Source organism: Nelumbo nucifera, chromosome 4 (genome assembly GCF_055504915.1).
Source record: "Nelumbo nucifera cultivar China Antique chromosome 4, China Antique-T2T, whole genome shotgun sequence".
In the NCBI taxonomy this organism is placed as follows: Eukaryota; Viridiplantae; Streptophyta; class Magnoliopsida; order Proteales; family Nelumbonaceae; genus Nelumbo; species Nelumbo nucifera.
In genome coordinates this window covers 70,535,463-70,559,432 of record NC_142652.1, presented here as the reverse complement: position 1 = coordinate 70,559,432, position 23,970 = coordinate 70,535,463, and the positions used below count along the sequence as shown (strand labels likewise).

At 37.9% G+C, this 23,970-nt stretch overlaps 1 protein-coding gene across 1 annotated transcript; it reads left to right on the top strand.

Annotated features, from left to right (window-relative positions):
- Positions 1-20,007: 20,007 nt before the first annotated feature.
- LOC148800698 (putative pectinesterase/pectinesterase inhibitor 21) lies at positions 20,008-22,016 on the top strand. Its single transcript, XM_088886448.1, has 2 exons — positions 20,008-21,076; positions 21,174-22,016. The coding sequence occupies exons 1-2, from the start codon at positions 20,077-20,079 to the stop codon at positions 21,869-21,871; spliced, it is 1,698 nt and encodes a 565-aa protein (XP_088742574.1). The 5' UTR covers positions 20,008-20,076; the 3' UTR covers positions 21,872-22,016.
- Positions 22,017-23,970: the final 1,954 nt, after the last annotated feature.

Here is a 23,970-nt window from a genome sequence, read left to right as displayed (position 1 = left end):
TCATCAAAATCGAAAGGCACATCTTTTTGCAGCAAACTGGACAATGGCAGGGTAAGGTAAAAGTGGTACTAGGTCGATGCCCTCCGAATTAATACTAGTCCCACAATAAAATATTTGCAGTAAAAGTGGTACTAGGTCGATCCCACAGGGAGCTAAACAATAATCTCTTAGCCGAATGGATAATATAATTGAGTGGGAAAATTTAATAACTAAAATTAAAAGAATAAGAAAGCAATAACAAACTAAACAAACAAGAGAAAATCAGTCTTACCGAATTCTGGTTCAAGGGTTCGGGTTGAATCGATTGGCCATCGATCCTAGGTAAATTTCATCATTCTTGCCATTCAAGCTTTTAACCTTAGATTTATTAGGATAGCCATAATAAACCTTGTATTTTCCTAATTCAGTTGACCAAACCCAGCATTCGATCAACCCTTATCACCATTCAATTGGGTACGATAGCGTTCCATGTTAAACAGTGATAGCATTAAGATTTGTGAAAACAGTTAAACCAAAATAACAATAATTGAGATAGCTGCAATTACTGAATCTTGTTCCATCGATTTCCTTAGGTTGAACCATGTTAAAACATTGGTCAAAGGCTGTCATGAACAATTAACCCAAAAAGATATAAACCTAATTGCTACTTGTACCATTATTCGTGACAATTACGGATCACCGAAATCATGGATAGCAGTAGGAAAATCAACATTAATTCAGTTTGTCAAACTAATTAACATCAACATCCAATAAAGATATGCACAATAATCAATGAATACTTGAATTAAAAAGCAAGAAAATAAATTAACTACAGAACCTCACAATGACACAATCGAACCTCCCCCCTTGAACTAGAAAAAGAAGCTTAGTTGCTCATGATCTGCGCAATCTCCATGCTTTTCTTCTCCATAGCCGAACTGCCTTCTTGAGCTTCTTGGTCTTCTTGATGATCTCTTGGATCTGAGAGTGAGTGATGCTAGAGCTGGTTTGCCCCCTCTTTATATAGCCAAAGGAGAGGGCTGTTTTCCAACTCCTTCTAGGAGATCATCTTATCTTTAGGGAGTCTTGATCTTTTTTGAACTAATCATATCCTATCTCTTATCTAATCCCCAACATTCTTATCCTTGTAGGATTACATTCAAAGTTTAGATCTAATAAGACTCTCTCCCTCTTGGGAGGTTACATTCGAATTATGACTCTAGACTCTTGCATCCGAGTTGGGCTTCTCTGCTACTTGGGCAGCTTCCAGGTTCTTCTGCGAGTTGGGCTTCAGCTGTTAAATGGGCCTGGCTGCGAATTTGCTCCAACTTCAGGCCCCGTTTCGTACTCGATGTGGACCGAATCAATCAAAGCCCAAAACATAAAAGTTGTGGGTCTTTCTTTCTTCTTTCTAATGCTTCTTGAATCGCCCAATTCGGAGTCCGGAATTGTGAGTTAGGCCCAGATCACTGACTGTCGCCGAAACTGTGCAAAATCACCCGAATTGGCATGTTTCCTTCCAATTGCCTTTTTTATTGCCCTGAATCGAAATACAAGAGTAATGAGTGCATTTATGTGTTAAAATAATGTAAAAAGATGAAAATTAGGGGACAAAAATAGGGTTCTTTTAGTCTCATCAATAAACACATGTGTTGTATGTTGAGAAAGAACTTCATATAATTTAGGGAAATCTGATCATAAATTCCTACAACGATAACCCAATCTAAGAAAACATAAGTATGTCATAGGTAATCATTTGATGAAACCTGAATCCTTGGCTTTTTATAATATTCTGAATTAAACCTATTATTTGCATTAGCATTTCTTTAATTTCGCTTGAGAATTGAATTTCTAATTTCTAAATAATAGAGAAATCTTAAAATTTGGTACTTGACAACACCTTCCCTATGGGATCGACACTCTATTCACACACTATTACTTGCCCACGATCTATATACTTGTAGAAATCGTACAACATCCTACACTGTGCCATCTTCAGTGGGAGCGGTCTTTGGTTCCTTCCTTGGGCGTGAACACCTGCATTGGGAGATATTGTTTCTCTATATCAGGTATTTCCCTCTCCTACTATTTTTGTCCAGATCTTGTTTGGTTCATGGTTCTAGATTGATCCTTGAAAATGCAGATTTTCTAAAACAGGGAATGTGATTCCCAGATGAGGGGAGAGGAAATTTTTGAAATTTTGCCCAACCTACCTACAGGGTTCGGCCATCCATATGATGAATCTATCATCCCTTCAGTGGTATCAGAGCCAGGTTCAAGTCTTGAACTGAATTAAACCAGATCTGAACCTGCGCAAATGGGCAGAAGGTGTTCTACCCGATTTGCGCAGATTAGGGTTTTTTCTGGAAAACTTTTTCCTAGATAAAGGGCGAATGATCTGAAATTGAATTTTTTAAATCTGAATTTTTATTTAGATTTGTTCTTTATAATTTTCTTGATTTATGGGTTGTTCGTACTAGTGAAGATCGAAGTCTTTTTCTGGCTCGTAACAATCTGCGATTTGAAGTTTCTTGATTTATTTATTACATTTGGTTTGTAAAATATATATATTTTTTTATTTTTTAGACTGAATGTATAGGATTCGATCTGATGTAATATTAATAGAAATTTTAGGGTTTCTATTTTATTATTCTTTGATCGAAATTGGCGGTGCAGGAAGGAGATTTCGTAGATGGGAAAATCGCTTTTTGCGACTTGCAGTTTATGAAACTGCATAATGTGATCTAACCTCTATTTGGTAGGATGGAATGTGTGAACAACCCTCTTTGACTGATTCTTGCTTTTCTTTGATCAGTTTTTAATTTCAGATCATTTTCTTGGATTAAATCTTTAATTAAATATCAAACCCTAGACCCATTCCAACCAGATTGGACAAAACTAGTTGGACCGAATCTAGGGTTTGATCAAGGATGATTCCAGACCTAATTTCCCTCTGTTGGGCCTAAGGATTGATAATTAATTAAGAGTTTAATTCGGCCCAACCTGTAAGGCCCAGTTTTAAATTGTTAAAACTGCTAAAACCCCAATTTGGCCCATTTACCTAGATAATATTATTTGTTAATATTAGGGTTTAAATTGGACTTTAATCATGGGCTTTATAGATATTTAATTGATTTGATCAATTTATCCCTGCATGCGATGTATGGATGTGTGATGTGCATCGTTCATGGGCCATAAGTACTTGGCCCATGTAGATACGACAGTGGCTCTTGTGCACACCATGGTAGAATGCACATCATTGCTATGGTGTTCCTAAACATCATTGGATGATCTCCCTCTATGGTGGGCCCCACACCAACTGAAGAGGATATGTGTGGAACCCTTGCCGATTAGGGCCCACCGAAATTTGGCTTTATCAAAGTCAGTGAGAGCTACTCTGGTTTGACCTAAACCGAACTAGGGCGTAATTCTTGTTCCCTCTAGCAATATGAGTGCATGTGATAGGGAGATTCATTTGATGAACTCTCTAAAGGCCTTCCATCATTAGCATGAAGATGGGTCCTTCAGAAATGAGGAAACACACCAGAAAATGCGCTATCCATTTGCTGTTGGATTTGTCTGAGTGTTTCATAAGATGATAGGGGTGTCATAAACCGATGTGGGAGGGGCTTCACCAGAAAATGGGAACTCTCTCACGGTACCTTGGCGTACACGAATATGTTGGGTAAGCACTCACTGGACAAAAGGGTTTAACCTAAAATGGCTATGAACCTTGTTTGACAGAGGCCAAAGGGAAAGCTCATATTATGAGTGGATATGATCCTTCACAGAAAGGTGGTGGGGTTTTGCAGCTGAAACAGTTGGCTCCATGCACCCTATGTGGTTTCTCACATTTCCATAGACAATTCGTTGTCTCCATCACTGAGATAGGAGGGAAATCTCAGAGATGAACAAATGGGAATGAACTGATGTTTGCTCATTTATCAGAAAATGGCAAACAGACAATTTGCAAAGCTTTTTGACGACAACAAGCTTAAGGTCCCAAACTATGCCGACTGGTATCGTAACCTCATACTGGTCTTGACCACTGAGAAGTTGGATAAGGTGGCCAAGAATCCTGCCCCGGATCGTTCGGGAGATAGGGCTTCTGAGGCCTGGAGAAGGGAATACCAAGAATGGGAGGAGAAAAACTCGCTTGCCCGCTGGTGTATCATTGCCTTGTTGGATAATCCAATACAGAGGTAGTTCGATCAGATCGAACTTGCCAAAGACAATATTGGACAGTCTCAAGACAATGTACGAAGAGCAGAACCGATCTACTCGACAAAAGGTCTTGAAGCAGTTCATGACCGCGCAGATGTCTAACGGCCAACAAGTTCATGACCATTGTCTTCGGATGATGGGTTACTGAGGATATCTACATGCAGCAACCGCAAGGTTTCATAGCTACGGGTCAGGAACACATGGTATGTAAATTAAATAGATCCATATATGGACTTAAGCAAGCTTCTAGAAGTTGGAACATCCGGTTTAACTCTACTGTCAAAAAGTTTGACTTTGAGCAAAACCCGGATGAGCCCTGTGTATACAGGAAGTCCGGTGGGGACAAGGTTACGTTTCTGGTTCTGTATATAGACGATATTCTACTCATTGGGAATGATGTAGGAATGTTGACTACGATGAAAGTATGGCTTTCACAGCAATTCTCTAAGAAAGATCTTGGAGAAGGCTCCTATATACTGGGTCTTCGACTCTATAGAGATAGATCGAAGTGGATAATAGGATTATCCCAATCTGCTTACATTGACAAAATAGTTAAGAGATACAACATGGAGAACTTTAAAAAAGGAAATGTTCCTTTCTGGCACGGAGTCACTCTCTCCAAGAAGATGTCTCCCAAGACCTCTAAGGAGATTGAGGGCATGAAAGATGTTCCCTATGCCTCAGCCATAGGGAGCATCATGTATGCCATGCTGTGCACTCGTCCTGACATTGCTCAGACAGTGAGTGTGGTAAGTAGATTCCAGGCCAACCCAGGGCAGGAGCACTGGACTGCTATGAAAAATATACTTAAGTACCTTCGGAGGATAAAAGAGTTTTGTCTGGTATTCGATGGTAGCTCACTACAAATCCAGGGGTATACTGATGCCAATTTCCAGTTGGATCCAGATGTTAGAAAGTCTACATCTAGGTATGTTTTCACGATCGGATCGTGTGTTGTTTGCTAGAAAAGCAACAAAAAGGGGTCCACCGCAGACTCCAAAACTGAAGTCGAATACATTGCCGCAAGTGAAGCTGCCAAAGAATGGAGCGATTGCTCAGCACATCACCCATCCCGTTGTTGTGTGACAACAATGAAGCGATTGCTCAGGCTAAGGAACTACGAGCCCACTCGAAGTCGAAGCACATCGAGAGGAAGTACAACGTATTGTGGGAGATTGTTGGTAGAGGGGACGTCCTGATTCAGAGGGTAGCATCAGCGGAGAATGTAGCAGAACCATTGACTATGCCACTAACACAGAAAGTGTTTGAGAAACACGTGGAAAGTATAGGACTCCAACTTATACCCGATTGGACCTAAGTGCAAGTGGGAGCTGTTAGATAGTTGTATGCCCTTAGCTCCAATCAGAATGATGTACATTATGACATTTATTGTAAATTGATAAAGTACATATTTGATTCATATTCATGTAGTGTGTTTCTATGTAATACCCTTAAACTGGACACTAATGAAACTCGTGTTAGTTTAGAATGTTCACAGCCATTGGATAAGTCTAGGGAGATTTATCCTACCAAGGCTGACATTGGTGTGCTGCAAAATGTTGGGGTGGCCTATCTCAGCCACTAGGGTGAGACACAGGGCACATGTAATGTAGATTTACCTGAAACCCTGAACTGGACCAGATTTCCAGTATTGCCCTAGACCTTGGAGATTGATGGGCAAAACTGGAATGTTACACCTGACCCCTAGACTCGATTATAATACTGCACTAGGTGTCGGATTGGGCTAGCTTTCATTTTCCAACCAGTGAGATCCTTAGAGGGGGTCAAAACCTGGGTATGTTGGGATAGTTTGAGAATTCATCTGAGTGGGTGATCATAGTGACAAGATTAGCCCCTTTGTCAGACAAAGGTAATGATCGAGGATGCACTCTCTCTGATGGTAACCAAGATTGTCGGCAGCCGATTTCAATTGTTGAAATTTTTGTTTTGAAAAATATATTTATATAAAAGATATAAATATATATACAAAGGTTTCTAAATGTTTGCAAAAGGTTTTAATTCTCGGGATCCATGTGAGCAAAGAGTACAGCCCTGTTCCTTGCAGTCGAGGGAGAGGTCCTCTCTTGTCGGGCAGTGTTTGATCATTATGGGCTGAGAGGTTAAGTTTAAGGCCATTGAGGGTTATACTTGATAGGCTAATCTTGCATTTACCCACAGTCCTTGGGTGTTATAAGGTGGCTTGGCCCAGGGACCACTTAGTGTAATTGTTGGGCCCATAGTGTCCATGTGATGGGCTCAAGGGGTTCACTGGGCTTTCTAGTGAATTCGACTAGGCCTTGTAACAAAGGCTGGGCCAAACCCTTGTGGCTGATGTGTAGATCAATGCTTGGGTCCCATGCCATACAAGGAAGCCCAACTGGGCAGCAGTTTGGAAGGTTAAGTGAGCACATATACTTATTGGGCCTAAAGCCCATTTCAAATTGGGCTGATTTGATCAGTTAAAGAAGGGAGCGGATCTAAGATTAGATTAGCAGATAGGATAGGGTCTTATCCCTATCCACTCAGAGAGTCCAGAACCAAATAAAGATTTGAATCTGGAAACCTCTTGATAAGATCAAGGAGGGTCGATCTAATCTGCAGATAAGATAAGGACTCATCCTTATCACTTAATGGGGATTTAGATCCAAATAAGATTTGGATCAGCAACTCCTAATAGGATTAGGACTAATCCCTTTAAGGTTTTAAAAGGAGGAGGGGGCGGCAACCTCTAACACATTCTTACCAACAGAGAAAAGATTACAAAAGAGAGAAAACACATCTAGTAAGACTGCGATGATTTCTCCCTGCCGTCGCCGCCATTGCCAGTGCATCTCCACGACAGTAGGAGTAATCAAGAACGGTTCTTGATATCACTCCTATGTGAAAGGGCTGATTGGAAGTCATGCTCACGTGCCATCCAGCTAATTCTTGCGAAGGATATGGTTTTTTGTAAGAACAATGTTGATTCTGCTCCATCCTACACTGCGCCATCTTCAGTGGGAGCGGTCTTTGGTTCCTTCCTTAGGCGTGAACACCTCCATTGGGAGATATTGTTTCTCTGTATCAGGTATTTCCCTCTCCTACTATTTTTGTCGAGATCTGGTTCGGTTCATGGTTCAAGATTGATCATTGAAAATGCAGATTTTTTAAAACAGGGAATGTGATTCCCAGATGAGGGGAGAGGAAATTTTTGAAATTTCGCCCAACCTCCCCGTAGGGTTCGGCCATCCATATGATGTATGGTGAAGCAGGATCAGCATGATGGTTCTTCAGTAAGAATCGAACAAGGGAAGGTGAGCATGACTTTAGATTGTTTATTCTAGTAAGAAACAATATCAAAAACCTCTCTTGATCAGCTCCATAGGTGGAAATCAAACTGGGTAGGGGTGGCAAGAACTGGGAGAATTCTGTAGGTTGCTAAGTTTCTGTAAACTGAGGAATTCACCCCCTTATTTATAACCTTCTTTGGATCAGCCTCCTAATCCATTTAGGAGAGAGTTTCTTGATCCAAATCTAATATTTTGATCTGGACTCTTAAATGGATAAGACTTATCTTATCCTTCAGCTAATCCTAATCAGGTTATAAATCAGATTTTGCCCCCTTTTAATTAATTGATTAAGCCCAGTTCGAAATGGGCTTTAGGCCCATTAAGTCACATAGCTCACTTACCCTTTAATCTGCTAGCTAACTTGGTTCTCTTTGTATGGCGTGGGACCCTAACATCAATCTACACATGGCGTGCTGTCATAGGCACCCAGGAATAAAACCTATACTCCTAAAACAAATGCAGTAGTGCGAGTAAGGATCATTCCCACAGAGAGTATCTACCCCAGTTTTTGTGCTGTGTGAACAAAGATGGAGGGGGTTTGAGTGTAACGAAAACCAGATTTAGAAAGAAAGAAAATCAAATGAGAAGCAATGCAAATCAAAGTACCGAAATTAATCAAAAGAATGAGTCTTGGTCTAAGTCAACATCCACCATCAGAATTTCGTTATTGATCATCGATGCAAAGATATATCAATTCACACTTTGAATATTCACCGTAGGAATTATTTTCCTATCTCTCTTTTTGTAGTTAATTAGAAAACAAGCGATCTACTTAACCCTTAGTACTAAACAACTTTAAACAAGCATTCAAGATTTAATCCAATAGAAGCCTTAAGAATTGGAGATCGATGAAACTAAACAACACAAGCACAAGTGGTTGCATTTAATTCAGTTGAGTGTTCTTCCTAAGATCTAACAATTTCTGATGCAGCAAATCATTAAACCCTAGTTGCTTCGCAGATTAGAGGGATCAAACAATTATGAATCTGATATCTAACCTAGTAGTGGATTGCAACAAATAATAAACTAGTAGGCCTCCTAGCAATCAGACAAAACAATCATGAACATAAACATAGAAGAACATTCAATATTCAAAGCATAAATCAAATACTAAAAATTAAATTAGATCTCATAGTTTAGCTGATTCTGAGGCTTCTATTTCCTTCGACCAATTATTAGAATTTAGCCATGCATGGTCATGGTAAAAACTCAAGAAAGAATTGGATAGGAAGAAGAGAGGTGCGGTAGCCTAGGTCTGATTATTTTTCTCTTCTCTTGTTTTCTTCTCTCTACTTCCCATTCGCCAAGAGAAGCCTACAAAATCTCCTAAAATTTCACTAGATAACAGTCTCCAAGTCTGACTTATCAAGAAAAATATCAAAAATAAGATAAAACAAAGTTCTAATGCAAGTGGGAGAGTGGTGATTTCTGCATATGCAAACTTGTAGGCTAAGGAACGTTTCCAGCACGTCAGCAGTGCGGTTGCAGCTACTTCGGCCCCGATTTTGACTTTGATGCAGCCAGTATCTCTCAAAACTAAAAACAAGAAAGTTGTATATTTTTTCCTTGTCATTCCAAATCATCTGCAATCATCTCAATCGGATTTTGGATGAGAGAGTTATGCCCAGATTATGAAATGGTGCCGAAACTGTCCAGAATTGCCCGATTAGCTTTGTTTTTCACTTAACGCCTCCATTTGTGCCCTAAATCAAAATATAAGAATAATGAATCCATTTAGGCACTAAATAAGTATAAAAGACTAATCATTAAGGGAGAAAAATATGATATTGTGGTGTGTAAAGTACATATTTGATGATGTACCTTATGATATTTAATGTAAATGAATAAAGTACATATTTGATTCATGTTATTGTGGTCTGTTTCTGTGCAATACCCTTAAACTGGACACATACGAGACTCATGTTAGTTTAGAATGTTCACAGCCATTCAATAAGTCTGGGGAGATTTATCCTACCAGGGCTGACACTGATGTGCCGCCAAGTTGGTTGGGGTGGCTTATCTTAGCTGCCAAGGTGAGACCTGAGGTACATATAGTGTGGGTTTTCTTGAAACCCTGAACCGGACCAGAATTTCAGTATTTCCCTGGACCTTGGAGATTGATGGGCAAAACTGGAATGTTACACCTGACCCCTAGACTCGATTATGATTCTACACTAGGTGTCAGATTGGGTTGTCTTTGATATGCCAATCAGTGATATCCTTATAGGGGGTCAAAACCTAGGTATGTTGGGACAGTCTGAGAATTCATCTGAGTGGGTGATCATAGTGACAGGATCAGCCCCTTTGTCGGACAAAGGTAATGATCGGGGATGCACTCTCTCTGATGGAAACCAAAGCTGCCGACAACCGATTTCAACCGTTGAAATTTGTTTTGAAATATATATATATATATATATATATATATATCATGGTTTCAAAATGTTTGCAAAAGGTTTTAATTCCTAGGATCCATGTGAGTAGAGAGTGTAGCACTGTTTGCAGCCGAGGGAGAGGTTCTCTCTTGTTGGGCAATGTTTGATCATTATGAGTTGAGAGGTTAAGTGTAAGACCATTGAGGGTAATACCTAATGGGCTAATCTTGCATCTGCCCACAGTCCCTGGGTTTTTATAAGGTGGCTTGGCCCAGGGACCACTTAGTGTAAGTGTTGGGCCCATTAAGAGCCCATGGTGATGGGCTCAGGGGTTCACTATCCATTACAGTGAATTCGGCCAGGCCTTGTAACAGAGGCTAGGCTGAACTCATGTCGCTGATGTGTAGATCAATGTTTGGGTCCCACACCATACAAGGAAGCCCAACTGGGCAGCAGTTTGGAGGCTGAATGATCACATGGACAATGAGCCTAAAGCCCAATTCGAAATAATGAGATTGGGAGCTTATCTCTTTAAGGCTATAAAAGGAGGAGGAGGGCGAACCCATTCACTCAATCAGATACCAGATCACAGAAAGAGAGAAGACAGCAACAGTAAGACTGCGCCATCTTCTGCTCTTGCGCCCTCCTCCTGCTGCCGCCATTGGCAATTCGTTCTCCACCTGTAGGAGTGATCAAGAAAGGTTCTTGATATCAGTTTTTGGTGAAAAACTGATCTGAAGTCATGCTCACATACCCTCCATCGTATTCTTGCTAAAGGATTCGGTTCTTGTGAAGAACCACCTGCTGATTCTGCTCCACCCTACATTATGTCATCTTCAGTGGGAGCAGTCTTTGGAGTTTTCCTTGGGCGTGAACACCTTCATTGGGAGTTACTGCAACTCCCTATCAGGTATATCCCTCTCCTACCTCTTGCTTTCAGATCTGATTCGGTTTAGGTTCAAGATTGATCATTAACAATGCAGATTTTCTAAAATAGGGAATGTGATTACCAAATGGGAGAGAGAGAAATTTTTTAAAATTTCGCCCTACCTACCTGCAGGGTTCGGTTATCCATATGATGGATCTCTCATCCCTTCACATAAATATAGAAGAACATTTGATATTCAAAGCATAAATCAAATAGTAAAAATTAAATTAGATCAAATAGTTTTGCTGATTCTAAGGCTTCTGTTTCCTTTGACCAAGTATAAGAATTTAGCCACGCATGGTCATGGTAAAAACTCAAGAAAGAATTGGAGAGGAAGAAAAGAGGGGCGGCAGCCTAGGTGATGAGACTGAAAAGAACTCTATTTTTGTCCCCTAATTTTCATCTTTTTACATTACTTTAGCACTTAAATGAACTCATTACTCTTGTATTTCGATTCAGGGCAATAAATAAGGCAATTGGAAGAAAACAGGGCAAATCGGGTGATTTTGCATAGTTTCGGCGACAGTCAGTAATCTGGGCCTAACTCTCAATTCTGGTCTCCGCATTGGAAAATTCAAAAAGCACTAGAAAGATGAAAGGAAGGCCCACAACTTTTATGTTTTGGGTTTTGACAGATTCGGCCCGCATCGAGTACGAAAATGAGCTCGAAGTCGGAGCAAATTCGTAGCTAGGCGCATTTCACAACTTAAGCCCAACTCGCAGAAGTACCTTGAAGCAGCCCAAGTTTTAAAGTAGCCCAACTCGAATTCAAGAGTCAAGAGTCCAAATCTCGAATCTGATCTCCAAAGAGAGACTATTATCAGATCTAAAGTCTTGAATGTAATCCTAGAGAGATAAGAAGATTGAGATTAGATCATTAGATAAGAGATAGGATAGGATTAGTTCAAAGAAGATCAAGACTCCCTAAAGATAAGATGATCTCCTAGAAGGAGTTGGAAAACAGCCCTCTCCTTTGGCTATATAAAGAGGGGGGCGAACCAGCTCTAGCATCACTCACTCCCAGATCCAAGAGATCATCAAGAAGACCAAGAAGCTCAAACAAGCAGTTCAGCTTTGGAGAAGCAAAGCATGGAGATTGCGCAGATCATGAGCAGGTAAGCTTCTTTTTCTGGTTCAAGGGGGGAGGTTCGATTGTGTCATTGTGAGGTTCTGTTGTTAATTTATTTTCTTGCTTTTTAATTCAAGTATTCATTGATTCTTGAGCATATTTTTTATTGGATGATAATGTTAATTAGGTCAAGTATTCATTAATTTATTTTTCGCATACGCAAACTTGTAGGCTAAGGAACATTTCCAACACGTCAGCAGTGCGGATGCAGCTGCTTCGGTCCCAATTTCGACCTTGATTCAGCCAGTATCTCTCAAAACGCAAAACATGAAAGTTGTAGACTTTGTCCTTGATGTTCCAAAGCATCTTGAATCATCTCAATCAGAGAGTTATGCCCAGATTACCAAGTGGTGCCGAAACTATAGAGAATTGCCCGATTAGCTTTGTTTTTCACTTAACGCCTCCATTTGTGCCCTAAATCAAATTATAAGAATAATGAGTCCATTTAGTCACTAAATAAGTATAAAAGATTAATCATTAAGGGAGAAAAATATGATATTTTGCATTTTTATCAACACATCAGCCACATGGGTTTAGCCTAGCCTCTGTTACAAGGCCTGACCGAATTCACTGTATGATAAAGTGAACCCGTAAGTCCATCACCATAGGCTCTTAATGGGCTCAAATTTACACTAAATGGTCCTTTGGTCCAAACACCATATGAAAACCCAATGATTGTGGGAAAATGCAAGATTATCCCATAAGGTATTACCCTCAATGGTCTTACACATAACCTCTTAGCCCTTAATGATCATACACTGCCCGACAAGAGAGGACCTCTCCCTCGGCTGCAAGGTATAGTGCTGCACTCTCTACTTACATGGATCTCGGGAGTTAAACCTTTTGCAAACAATTTGAAACCATAATATATAAGTATATCTTTATATAAATATATTTTTCAAAACCAAATTTCAAACACATTTGAAATCCACTACCGGCAGTTTAGGTTTCCATTAGAGAGAGTGCATTCCCCGATCTTCACATTGTCCGACAAAGGGGCTGATCCTGTCACTATGATCACCCACTCAGGTGAATTCTCGGACTGTCCCAACATACCCAGGTTTTGATCCCCTCTAAGGATCTCACTGATTGGCATATCAAAGACATCCCAATCCGACACCTAGTGCAGTACCATAATCGAATCTAAGGGTCAGGTGTAACATTCAAGTTTTGCACATCTATCTCCAAGGTCGAGGGCAATATTGGAATTTGGTCTGGTTCAAGGTTTCAAGAAAACCCACACTGGATGTACCTCAGGTCTCACCCTGGCAGCTGAGCCAAGCCACCTTAACCAACTTGGCGGCACATCAGTGTCAGCCTTGGCAGGATAAATTTCCCCAGATCTATCCAATGGATGTGAAGATTTTAAACTAACATGACTCTCATAAGTGTCCAATTTATGGGTATTACACAGAAACACAACAAATCACATGAATCAATTATGCACTTTTATTCAATTACAATAAATGACAATAAGTACATCAATCTAATTGGAGCTAAGGCATACACTATCTAATACAGAATCAATTCTGACTTCGGATGTTAGGATGTCTTTGGGTCTTAAGATGAAGGGGTAAACAGTGTTGGATTTTGGTGATCTTGGTGTCATTGGATTTGGATTTTTTTTATCTACATACCTATGGCTTTGCATTTTTGTTTTGATGTGAAATGGGGTTCAGGATCAAAATGACTCTGATTGGATGATCATAATCGGTTTTGGCTTTGAATGTTAAGATGAAGAAGTAATGGTGTCAGATTTGGGTGATCTTGGTGTTGTCGGATTTGGATTTTTTGGTTCTATGTACCTATGGTCTTGGATTTCTAATTTGATGTGAAATGGGGTTCAAGATCAAAATGACTTTGATCAAACAACCAAAATTGTTTTCGGCTTCGGGTGTTAAAATGAAGGGGTAAATGGTGTCAGATTTGGTTTATATTAGTTTTGCTAGATTTGGATTTTTGGGCTCTCTATACCTATGGTCTTGGATTTCTCATTTGATGTGAAATGAGGTTCAACTTCAAATTGACTCTGATCGAACGGTTAGAATCGGTTCTCTAATCAAACGATCAAAATCGGTTTTGGCTTCGGGTGTTAAGGTGAAGGGGTAAATGGTGTCATGTTTGGGTTATCTTGGTGTCATTTGATTTCGATTTTTGGGTTCTACATAGCTATGGTGTTGGATTTCTGAAGTTCAAAATTTTGTGAAATTCCAAAAATACCCCTGGGTTGACTGAGTGGTTAGTTCCATCCTTGAAGCTCTACTATAGAAAGACTAAATAATGCAAAAATTGGTGTCTACAAGGAGTAATATGATTTCTATGAGTGAATATCATAGGACAACAAAATCATTACTATTTTACTTTCATTGGAGAATTTCATATTGTAGGTATGTACAACTCACCCAGGCCCTCAAAGAACACTCAGACACCAAGAATAATACCACAGAAGCACTTACGAGCAGCTTGCAATCAATCCCCATGCTGCGATGAACTTGCGGTACACTGCCACCTTTGCGATGAACCCGTAAGACTTTAAGCAAAGATGCGATAAACTCACGGCTCACCAAGTTCAGTTAACGCCCGAACCTAAATAAACCTCAAAAAGACCCATCCAAGAGAACCAAACACACCTAAGTGTGCGATGAAGCCACACCCACTATAACTTGTAATGAACTCACAACCTGTGAGCCCGATTTGGATAATGGGATAGAAAAGACAGTAGGTTGAGCCCACGGCGAGGCCCGCATGTGCCCAAACACACGTGAACCCAAGATGGCAAAGGACTTGTAAGCCGCCACATAGAACTGACGAAATACCGACCGTCGAACGATGATGTCACCGTTGCCACATAGGATTAGTTATGACGCGCAAAAAGGTAGTAGCACACATGAGTAATAAGGAATCTCAAGGATAAGGAAAGCCAATCCTTGAGAAGATCCTCATGAAACACGTGGCGATACCTTAGTAGTGCACCCAATGATTAATAGTGAATCAAATATTCCCTTGACCGATACGGAGAAAATATCTTAATCTCCTACCTTTTAGGATTTGGGGACCTCCTTCATAAATAAAGATCCTTCTCACATAAGAATTCATTCGATCCTAAGCATTTGTTTCCGATACTCTCGAGTATCCACAACCCTCTCATTTTCTAAGCCCTCTCTACCTAAAGACCTTTGCCTTCCCTCACTCCCGATGCCTCTCTTCGTCTTTCAAAGATAATCTTTTACATAAATATATTGATCAAAAGAAAAAATGATATAATAACATTTCCATGGATATGTTTGGTTAACTACGAAATGGATTCATTATGTTTGTTATATTTTTACTTTCATATTATGTGAGAGAGAGAGAGAGTCAATCAACATTTTAAAGTTTCTCTTCTTTTTTATCTTTTCTTCTTGCAAAGTGAATAATTTCTTCTGAGGATAATGTCTTTCTTGGAGTTTCGAGGGAAATCAATAGAAATTGCATAAACTATCAAATTGGTCCATGCACATTATGATGATGAACTTTTTTTGAATTCAGCTACGGTACATTAACAAATATTGTCTACATGTTAAATCCTAATCTCAACCAGCCATGTTAGTTTGCTTACTTTTCAATAGTTCATGTTTTGTAAATTTGTATTTTCACATTTAACAATGTCCATTTACCATCACATTCAAGGTTGGTTTACAGAGGGAGGTATTTTAGAAGAGAGATTTTAAGAATACTTTTAGGTAAGTTGGAAATGTCAATTTGCTTAGCATGTTGTCATTTTAGATAATTGATGGTAACAATATTTTCCATTTATTTTATTTTATTTTATGTTTTAGTGTACAAAAAAATCTTCTTTATCACACTTAATTATTTTTTTCTAAAAGGATGAATATAACATATTAGAGATGTGCCAAAGTTTTTTTACAAGATTTTTTTTTTCTTTCATGAGTTTTTAAATATTTTTATCATTTTCAATTTTATTATTTAACTATGACATCAAGATTAGCACATTTGAAACAAAGGTTACACTATTGACCCCCACCAAATATGAAAATAATTACATCTTATTGTTGATTTTATATTTTCTATTTTATTTCCATCATCAATAAAGGCAACCCTTCTCTATCACACTTTTTTTCTTTAACTTAATATGATTAATATAAATTTTTATAGCATAATTTTTCTACATTATTTATATTCACATTTGTAGTAAAAAATGTCTATTATTTTACTTTGATGTCATGAATTGACTAATTTAACTTGGATAATTGAATTGCTTCCCTAGCACCAAGATAGAAGAATGATATCATTTTTATACAATTTTAAATAATATTACTTTTATATTGTTAAAGTATTGGATATAAATCTAGACGAAAAAAATTTTTGGTGATAAAAAAATAAATGAAATATAGGATATACTAAGAGACAATGAGAATTAATGTGTTAAATATAAAACTTATTGAGTGAGAAGTTAATGAGGTTGAAAGTAGTATCTCAAATTGCATTTTCTACCCTCATAATTAGATTGAGACCAAATTATAGATATGTGTATTTTAGTTAAGTATTGTATTTCAATCAACTATAATGGGAGTTTAGACGGAATTGAATATGGTGAGATGTATTTCAAATTACAATTTTGGTCCTCACAATTGTAGAGCAAGCGAATTCAAAAGTAGTGGTGTTTAGGTCAACAAAAATTTCACACTCTCATTCATACTTTTAGTAGGAAAATAGATGTAGATATAGATATAGATATAGATTGGGTTGGGAATATATATGGAAAATTTATACTTGGCATTTGCTATACATCAATTTTTGAAGAATCAAAAAAATAAAATCAAATAATGGAGAAAATTAGAATAAGGATTTTGGAGTAAAAACATGGCAAGTGACATTATATATCATATCTTGAATTATTGTATTGGATTGATATGTTTGTAATTTATCCCCATGTGGTGTATTGCAATTGGAAAATATCATGTAACACTTTTTGTACTAATTACTTAATAGTAGCCATTCAAGAGCTTACTTTCAATGAACTCCAGATTTAGTGTGAACATACACAAGTGTGCGAGTTTGAATAAGTATAACCCATCACGAGTGAACATGCCACTGTTCCATACAAATGGGGCTCACACCACCTGTGGGTCCCATGTTTGTGAAATACTTGTTTGTTCATTCATTATTCGTCACAAAGGGAGATCCTCATATTTGTGTCCATAGCATGTTCCTTGCACTTTATATGAAATTCATTTTGTTGTGCAAAGTTGTTGTCATTCTAGTAATGAGGCTCACTCCTTAAAATTTAACAAAAAAATTAAGATTACCTATGTTATGTAGCATAGTCATTTTATGTGATTTTCATGCCTTGGTTTTTCATTATGTCATATGCGTCATTATTTTTGTATAATATGGAATTTGGTTATTCTCATTTGTACCAAGAACGAGGCATAAAATAGATGTTCATTAATATGAGCCCCTTGTGTCTTGCTTTGTATTTTTAGGGAAAGGTGCCCTTGTGGGTGGTGAAACAACACTTTCTATGACACACACACACATATATCTATACTACTATAAAAAGTACAAATAGCCTCTAAAATTTCTGGAATTTTTATTGACTACAATACCTTCATTTTGAAATATTGTCCCTTTATTATAAGGATAGAAAATGTAATTTGAATACTATTATTCAATGCATTCAATTCCTTCTCATTAAATCTCACATTTAAGGTATTAACTCCCATTCACCCTCATTGAATCATATATTTAAAGCATTATCTTATTCTCATCACTAAATTCCACTAATTAAATTCATACATAATAAATTAATAATTTCAATAACATAAAAACTTAAACTTTTAAAATCTACATGGAAAAATAGTGTTTTTCATCTAGGTGGTGGTAAGAAATTAAACCATTTTGGTTCAAATTGGCCAATTCATGTTGCCACAATTAAACAATAAAAATTCAAAACAAGATATAATGCAAAAAAAAATATAGAAATTAAAGAAAAATTTGGGAACCTTTTTAACATGACTAAACTACCCATATTTTTTAACTTAGTCCCTCTTTGATTCTGAGGGCTAATAATGTAATATCGTTTACAATTTTTCACATCATTTAGTTCTCTCTCATTGTCTTATATTTAAGTTATTCACTCACATTCTCTCACATTAAATATTGTATTTAAGGTATTTTTTATTTAATAGATTCTAATAATTAGATCTTTATTAAATACTTTTTAACAATATGAAACCCATGTTTTTTAAAGGGTTAAATGTTGAAACCTCCCCTAAAGTTTAGTAATTGCAATTACCTCCCCTGAACTTTCTAACATGCATACTCTCAAGTAGATCCCTTCTCTTGTAATCCTCTAATAAGAGGCATATAAATGTAGTTACTTTGTCTAAAATGTTCATTTTCCCAATTTTCCTTTCTTGTCAATCACTACCCCAAACCCTTCCATCTTTTTATTTTTTCATAAAGTTTGTATTGTTTGTTATGCAAAAACCAGCCTTAATAGTAATTGCATGGGTATTTTGGACATTTGTGTACCTCTTGTTAGAGGATTCTAAGAGAGGGGATTTACTTGCAACTGTATTAGAAAGTTTAGGGGAGGCAATTGCAATTACCAAACTTTTGGGGAGATTGCATCAATAATTAAAAATTTCAACGGAGGCTTCAACAATTTATCCTTTTTGAAAATTAACAAAAAAAATGAAATCATTCTTCCATCCAATTGGTGTGTAAGGCAATTCAACCATCTGAATCAATTGGGTGAATCCATGATGTCATAGTTAAATAATAAAATATTTAAAAAAGAAACAAATTTAAAAAATAAAAAATGTAGAAAAATGGTTCATTTCTTTGATATTTTATATTAATCATATTAAATAGTCATAAAGAAGAATTCTTTTTATTGATAGTGGAAATGACATACAAATTTTAAAACCAACCAAAAAATGAAATTTACTTTCCTATTTGGTCAAGGTCAACAGTTCAACTTTTAGGTGAAATGTGTCAATATTTGATGTCATAATTAAATAATAAAAATTATGAAAAGGATAAAATGAAAAAAAATACATAAATTTTGGAATAAAAACATTTTGGGCACGTACCTAATATTGTAATTTATCATATTAAACAAAAAAAAGTGCCATAAATAAGAAATATTCTTATACATATGGAAATATAGGAAATGTCAAAAATGTAATTTGAATTAAGTCCATTTATAATTGTAAGGGCAAAAAAGTAATTTGAACTAATATTTTTCTCCTCATTCAAATCCCTCACATTAAGTCATATATTTGAGTAGCCAACCCCCATTCTCTCTCATTAAATGATATATTTAAGATATTTTTCACCAATAAACTCTGTTGTTAGGTCTATATCCAATAGTTGTAACGATATATATTTCTTTTTTTTCAAAATTTAACCAAAAAAGTGAAATTGTCCTTCTGTCTAGGTGGTGGTAAGCAATTCATCCATCTAGGTCAAATGGGGTCAAACCATTATGTCATAATTAAATACTACAAATTAAAGAAAGACAAAAGCACAAAAAATTACAAAAAAATACATAATTTTTGTAGAAAACTCTTGGAACATACATCTCTAATAAAGAATTATTTTATACACAAAAAAATATAGAAAATTTAAAGTAATTTGGATGTATACTATCTTTATCATCTAAAATTTCCATGTGTAAAGCATGTGCAAATTTAATAGTATATATAAATGTTTTTGGAATCTGATTGTGCTTTAAATTAAAGTTGAAACACATAACACAAAGATAATGCCCACATAGATATACAAATACACAAATAGAAAGAGGAAACAGAAAAGTCAAAAGTACTATATGATTAATTAATTATGAGTTCTTATAGGAGAACCGATGGTGAATAAGAAATTTGGAACTACCTCTAACTGCTTGTTTCCCTAAAGAAATTTGGAACAATAATATACAGTCAAAGTCCCCATTCTAAATGCAACTTTCATGTTGTTCTTTAGTTAGTAGTTATGCTAAATTGGGATTAACCGTGCATGTTATAAACCTTCTCACACACTAGCTAGCTCCTGAACCTCAACCTCTGTTTGTTTAGCGGAGCGAGAAAGTGAAAGTGGGCAATTAGAGAAATGGGAAAGCTTATAGCCCTTGGTATATCACTAATCCTCGTTGTTGGTGTCGTCATCGGTACCGTTGTTGGTGTAAACAAAAGTAGGCATCCCAAGGATGACTTGTCTGCAAAAGACATTGCCAGCGGTAGTACATCAACGACAATGAAAAGTGTCAGTGCAATCTGTGCCTCTGCCGACTACAAGGATTCTTGCATTAAAACCCTTACCCCTGTAGCCAAAAATGAAAGTTCTACCCCCCATGACTACCTCAAGGCTGCCTTTGAGGCCATCGTCCAGGAGGTGCAAGAAGCAATGGAAAAGTTTGGTGTTATAGGCAAAGACGCCAATAGCTCCATCGATAAGATGGCAGTCGGGGATTGCAAGGAATTGATGCAATATGCCATCTCCGAGTTGCAATCCGCCATCTCCATGGTGAATGACCCTAAAAGGCACCCAGCAAGTGATCCTGTTGCGGAGCTCAAGAACTGGTTGAGCGCTGTCGTGTCTTATGAAGAGACATGCACCGAGGGATTCGAACACCCAAAGCTGAAGAGTTCAATGGAGAATGGGCTCCTCAATGCCACTCAACTTACTGGCAATGCCCTCACCATCGTCACCGAGTTGTCTGCGATACTCAAAGCCTTAAATATCCGCTTTGACACACACATCAACTCTCGACGCCGACTTCTAGATGCACAAGGTTACCCTACTTGGTTTACACTAAAGGACCGTAAGCTTTTAGCTCTGCATGGCAATGGACAGTTGACACCCAATGCAGTGGTAGCCAAGGATGGTAGTGGGCAATATAAGACAATTGCTGAAGCAATTGCCGCATGCCCCAAGAATAGCGTATCTAGATATGTTATCTATGTGAAAGCCGGGACCTATGATGAATACATTATAGTTACCAAAGGTCAAAATAATATTTTCATGTATGGAGATGGGCCAACGAGTACAATTGTCACCGGAAAGAAGAGCAACGCTGCAGGCATCTCAACATTTCAGACTGCCTCATTTTGTAAGTTGGACCTTATCAGCCTAACATTCCTTTTCCTTTTGTTATTCCTACTTGATTCTAATAAGTCTTTTCTTATAATTGTTTGTTCCTTCTATAGCTGTTATTGCGGATGGATTCATCGCCAAGTCGATGGGATTCGAAAACACAGCCGGTCCCCAAGGGCACCAAGCAGTGGCGCTTCGCGTCCAAGGTGATAAAGCGGCATTCTTCAATTGCAAAATGGATGGATACCAAGACACCTTGTATGTCCAAGCCAAGCGTCAATTCTATCAGAACTGTGTTGTTTCTGGCACCATTGACTTCATATTCGGTAACGCGAAAGCAGTGATGCAAGACTGTCAAATCATCGTTAGAAGGCCTATGGACAACCAGCAAAACACAGTAACAGCACAAGGAAAGATGTTCCAGAATGAGGAAACTGGTATTGTGATCCAAAACTGCAATATCGTCCCAGATCAACAGCTCTCCGTTGATAAGTTAAAGATCCCTTCATTCTTGGGCCGCCCATGGAAAAAATATGCAACGACAATTATCATGGAATCAGCCATTGGTGATTTCATAAGACCTGAAGGGTGGATGCCATGGAGTGGCAACTTTGCACTCGATACTTTGTTCTATGCTGAGTATAACAACCGTGGTCCAGGTGCTAATACCGTCCAAAGGGTCAAATGGAAGGGTTTCAAGGTCATCACCGATAGGAATGAGGCTCTTCGCTTCACTGCCGGACCATTCATTCTAGGAAATGAGTGGTTGAAAGACACCGGAGCACCTTTCATCCTTGGATTGAAGTACTAATCCAAGTAGTTATCACTTGACAAAAGGCAACAGACAGGAACAGAATGAGATGTTGGAAATACAATTTCCTTTTGCTCATTTAAAGCCAATCTGTATCTTTTTGTTGTTTCTTTAATCAATAAAGTGAGACTTTTGTTTGATGTAATCTTGTTGTTTCTAGTTTGTGTTCTCTTTTTTTCTAGTCTAAAGGTTACATCGTAGGGCATTCATTTGGTGAGTAAGACTCATCACGAGAGATCTAAATCACTCCATTTTTCATAAACCTAGAATATCCCAATAGAGGTTGGAATTTGGCGGTTAACATTATAGCTGGTATGTGGATAATTAATAGTGAAGTCTCAACTAGTAGTGCGATACTCCCAACTGCTATGTGGATATGCATCTTATGCGAACTGATTTTTATCCTACTGAGTTTTATTCATCATTGGATTTATTAAACACTATTGATGAATAGAATCTCTAAGATGAAATGAATTTTCTACCCTCTTTGACTGCAGTATCTTGAGGGTTGTAGTATCTTGCGGTGTCCTAACAATAGTGTAGTCACAAGATGGATTATTAGGTTTATCGTTTAGTTTGTTGATTGATTAGGGAATCCCTAACATAGACAGGTTATCATATTCACTACAGGAAAAATGGTCAAAGGTGGCAGTCGTAAATCATTCCTAAACCAGTGGCATGTCAGAACCGCCGGCTCAGAGTTAATAAAGGCGGCGGTCTAGACCGCCGGCTTAGATCTCTTTGGACCACCGCCTTAGGTTCGTCAAAGTGTTGCTTTTGTTTTAAGGTGACAGTCTTAGATCTCTTTAGATCGTCGCCTTAGGTCCATCAAAATGTCGCTTCCATTTTTAGGCAGCGGTCTGGACCGCCGGCTTAGATCTCTTTGGACTGCCACCTTAGGTCCGTCAAAGTGTTGCTTCCGTTTTTATGTGGTTGTCTGGACCGCTAGCTTAGACCTCTTTGTTAGATAGTGTATGCCCTTAGCTCCAATCAGATTGATGTACTTTTGACATTTATTGTAAATGAATAATAGTACATAATTGATTCGTGTTATATATGGTGTGTTTCTGTGTAATACCCTTAAACTGGACACCTATGAGACTCGTGTTAGTTTAAAATCTTTACAGCCGTTGGATAGACCTAGGGAGGTTTATCCTGCCAAGGCTAACACTAATGAGTTGCCAAGTTGGTTGAGGTGGCTTGTCTCAACTGCCAAGGTGAGACCTGAAGCACATTTAGTGTGGGTTTGTTTGAAACCCTGAACCAGACCATTTTCCAGTTATGCCCTGGACCTTGGAGATAGATCGGCAAAATTGGAAAATTACACCTAACTCCTAGACTCGATTATGGTACTGCATTAGGTGTTGGATTGGGTTGTCTTTGATATGTCAATCAGTGAGATACTTAGTGTGGGTCAAAACCTGGGTATGTTGGGGCAGTTTGAGGATTCACTTGAGTGGGTGATCATAGTGACAAAATCAGCCCCTTTGTCGGACAATGTGAATGATCAGGGACAACACTCTCTCTGATGGAAACCTAAACTGTCGGCAATGGATTTCAAACATGTTTGAGATTTGTTTGCAAAATATATTTATATAGATATATATATATATATATATTATGTTTTCATGGAAAAATGTTTGCAAAGGTTTTAATTCCCGGGATCCATCTTGCAGCCGAGGGAGAGATCCTCTCTTGTTGGGCAATGTTTGATCATTATGGGCTGAGAGGTTAAGTGTAAGACCATTTAGGGATTATAGACATGATGGGTTAATCTCACATAAGTCCATAGTCTTTGGGCCTTCATAAGGTGGCTAGACCCAAGGAACATTTAGTGTAAATGTTGGGCCTATTAAGCTCAGGGGTTCACTATGTTCAGTAGTGAATTCGGTCAGACCTTGTAACAGAGGCTAGGTTGAACCCATATGACTTTTGTGGAGGTCAATGTTAGGGTCCCATGCCATACAAAGAGAGTCAATCTTGCCAGCAAATTCAAAAGGAAAGTGAGCTTGATAACTTAATGGGCCTAAAGCCCAATTCGAACTGGGTTAATGAGATTAATTAAAAGTGGGCGTATTTGAGTTTAAATATTCTTCTGG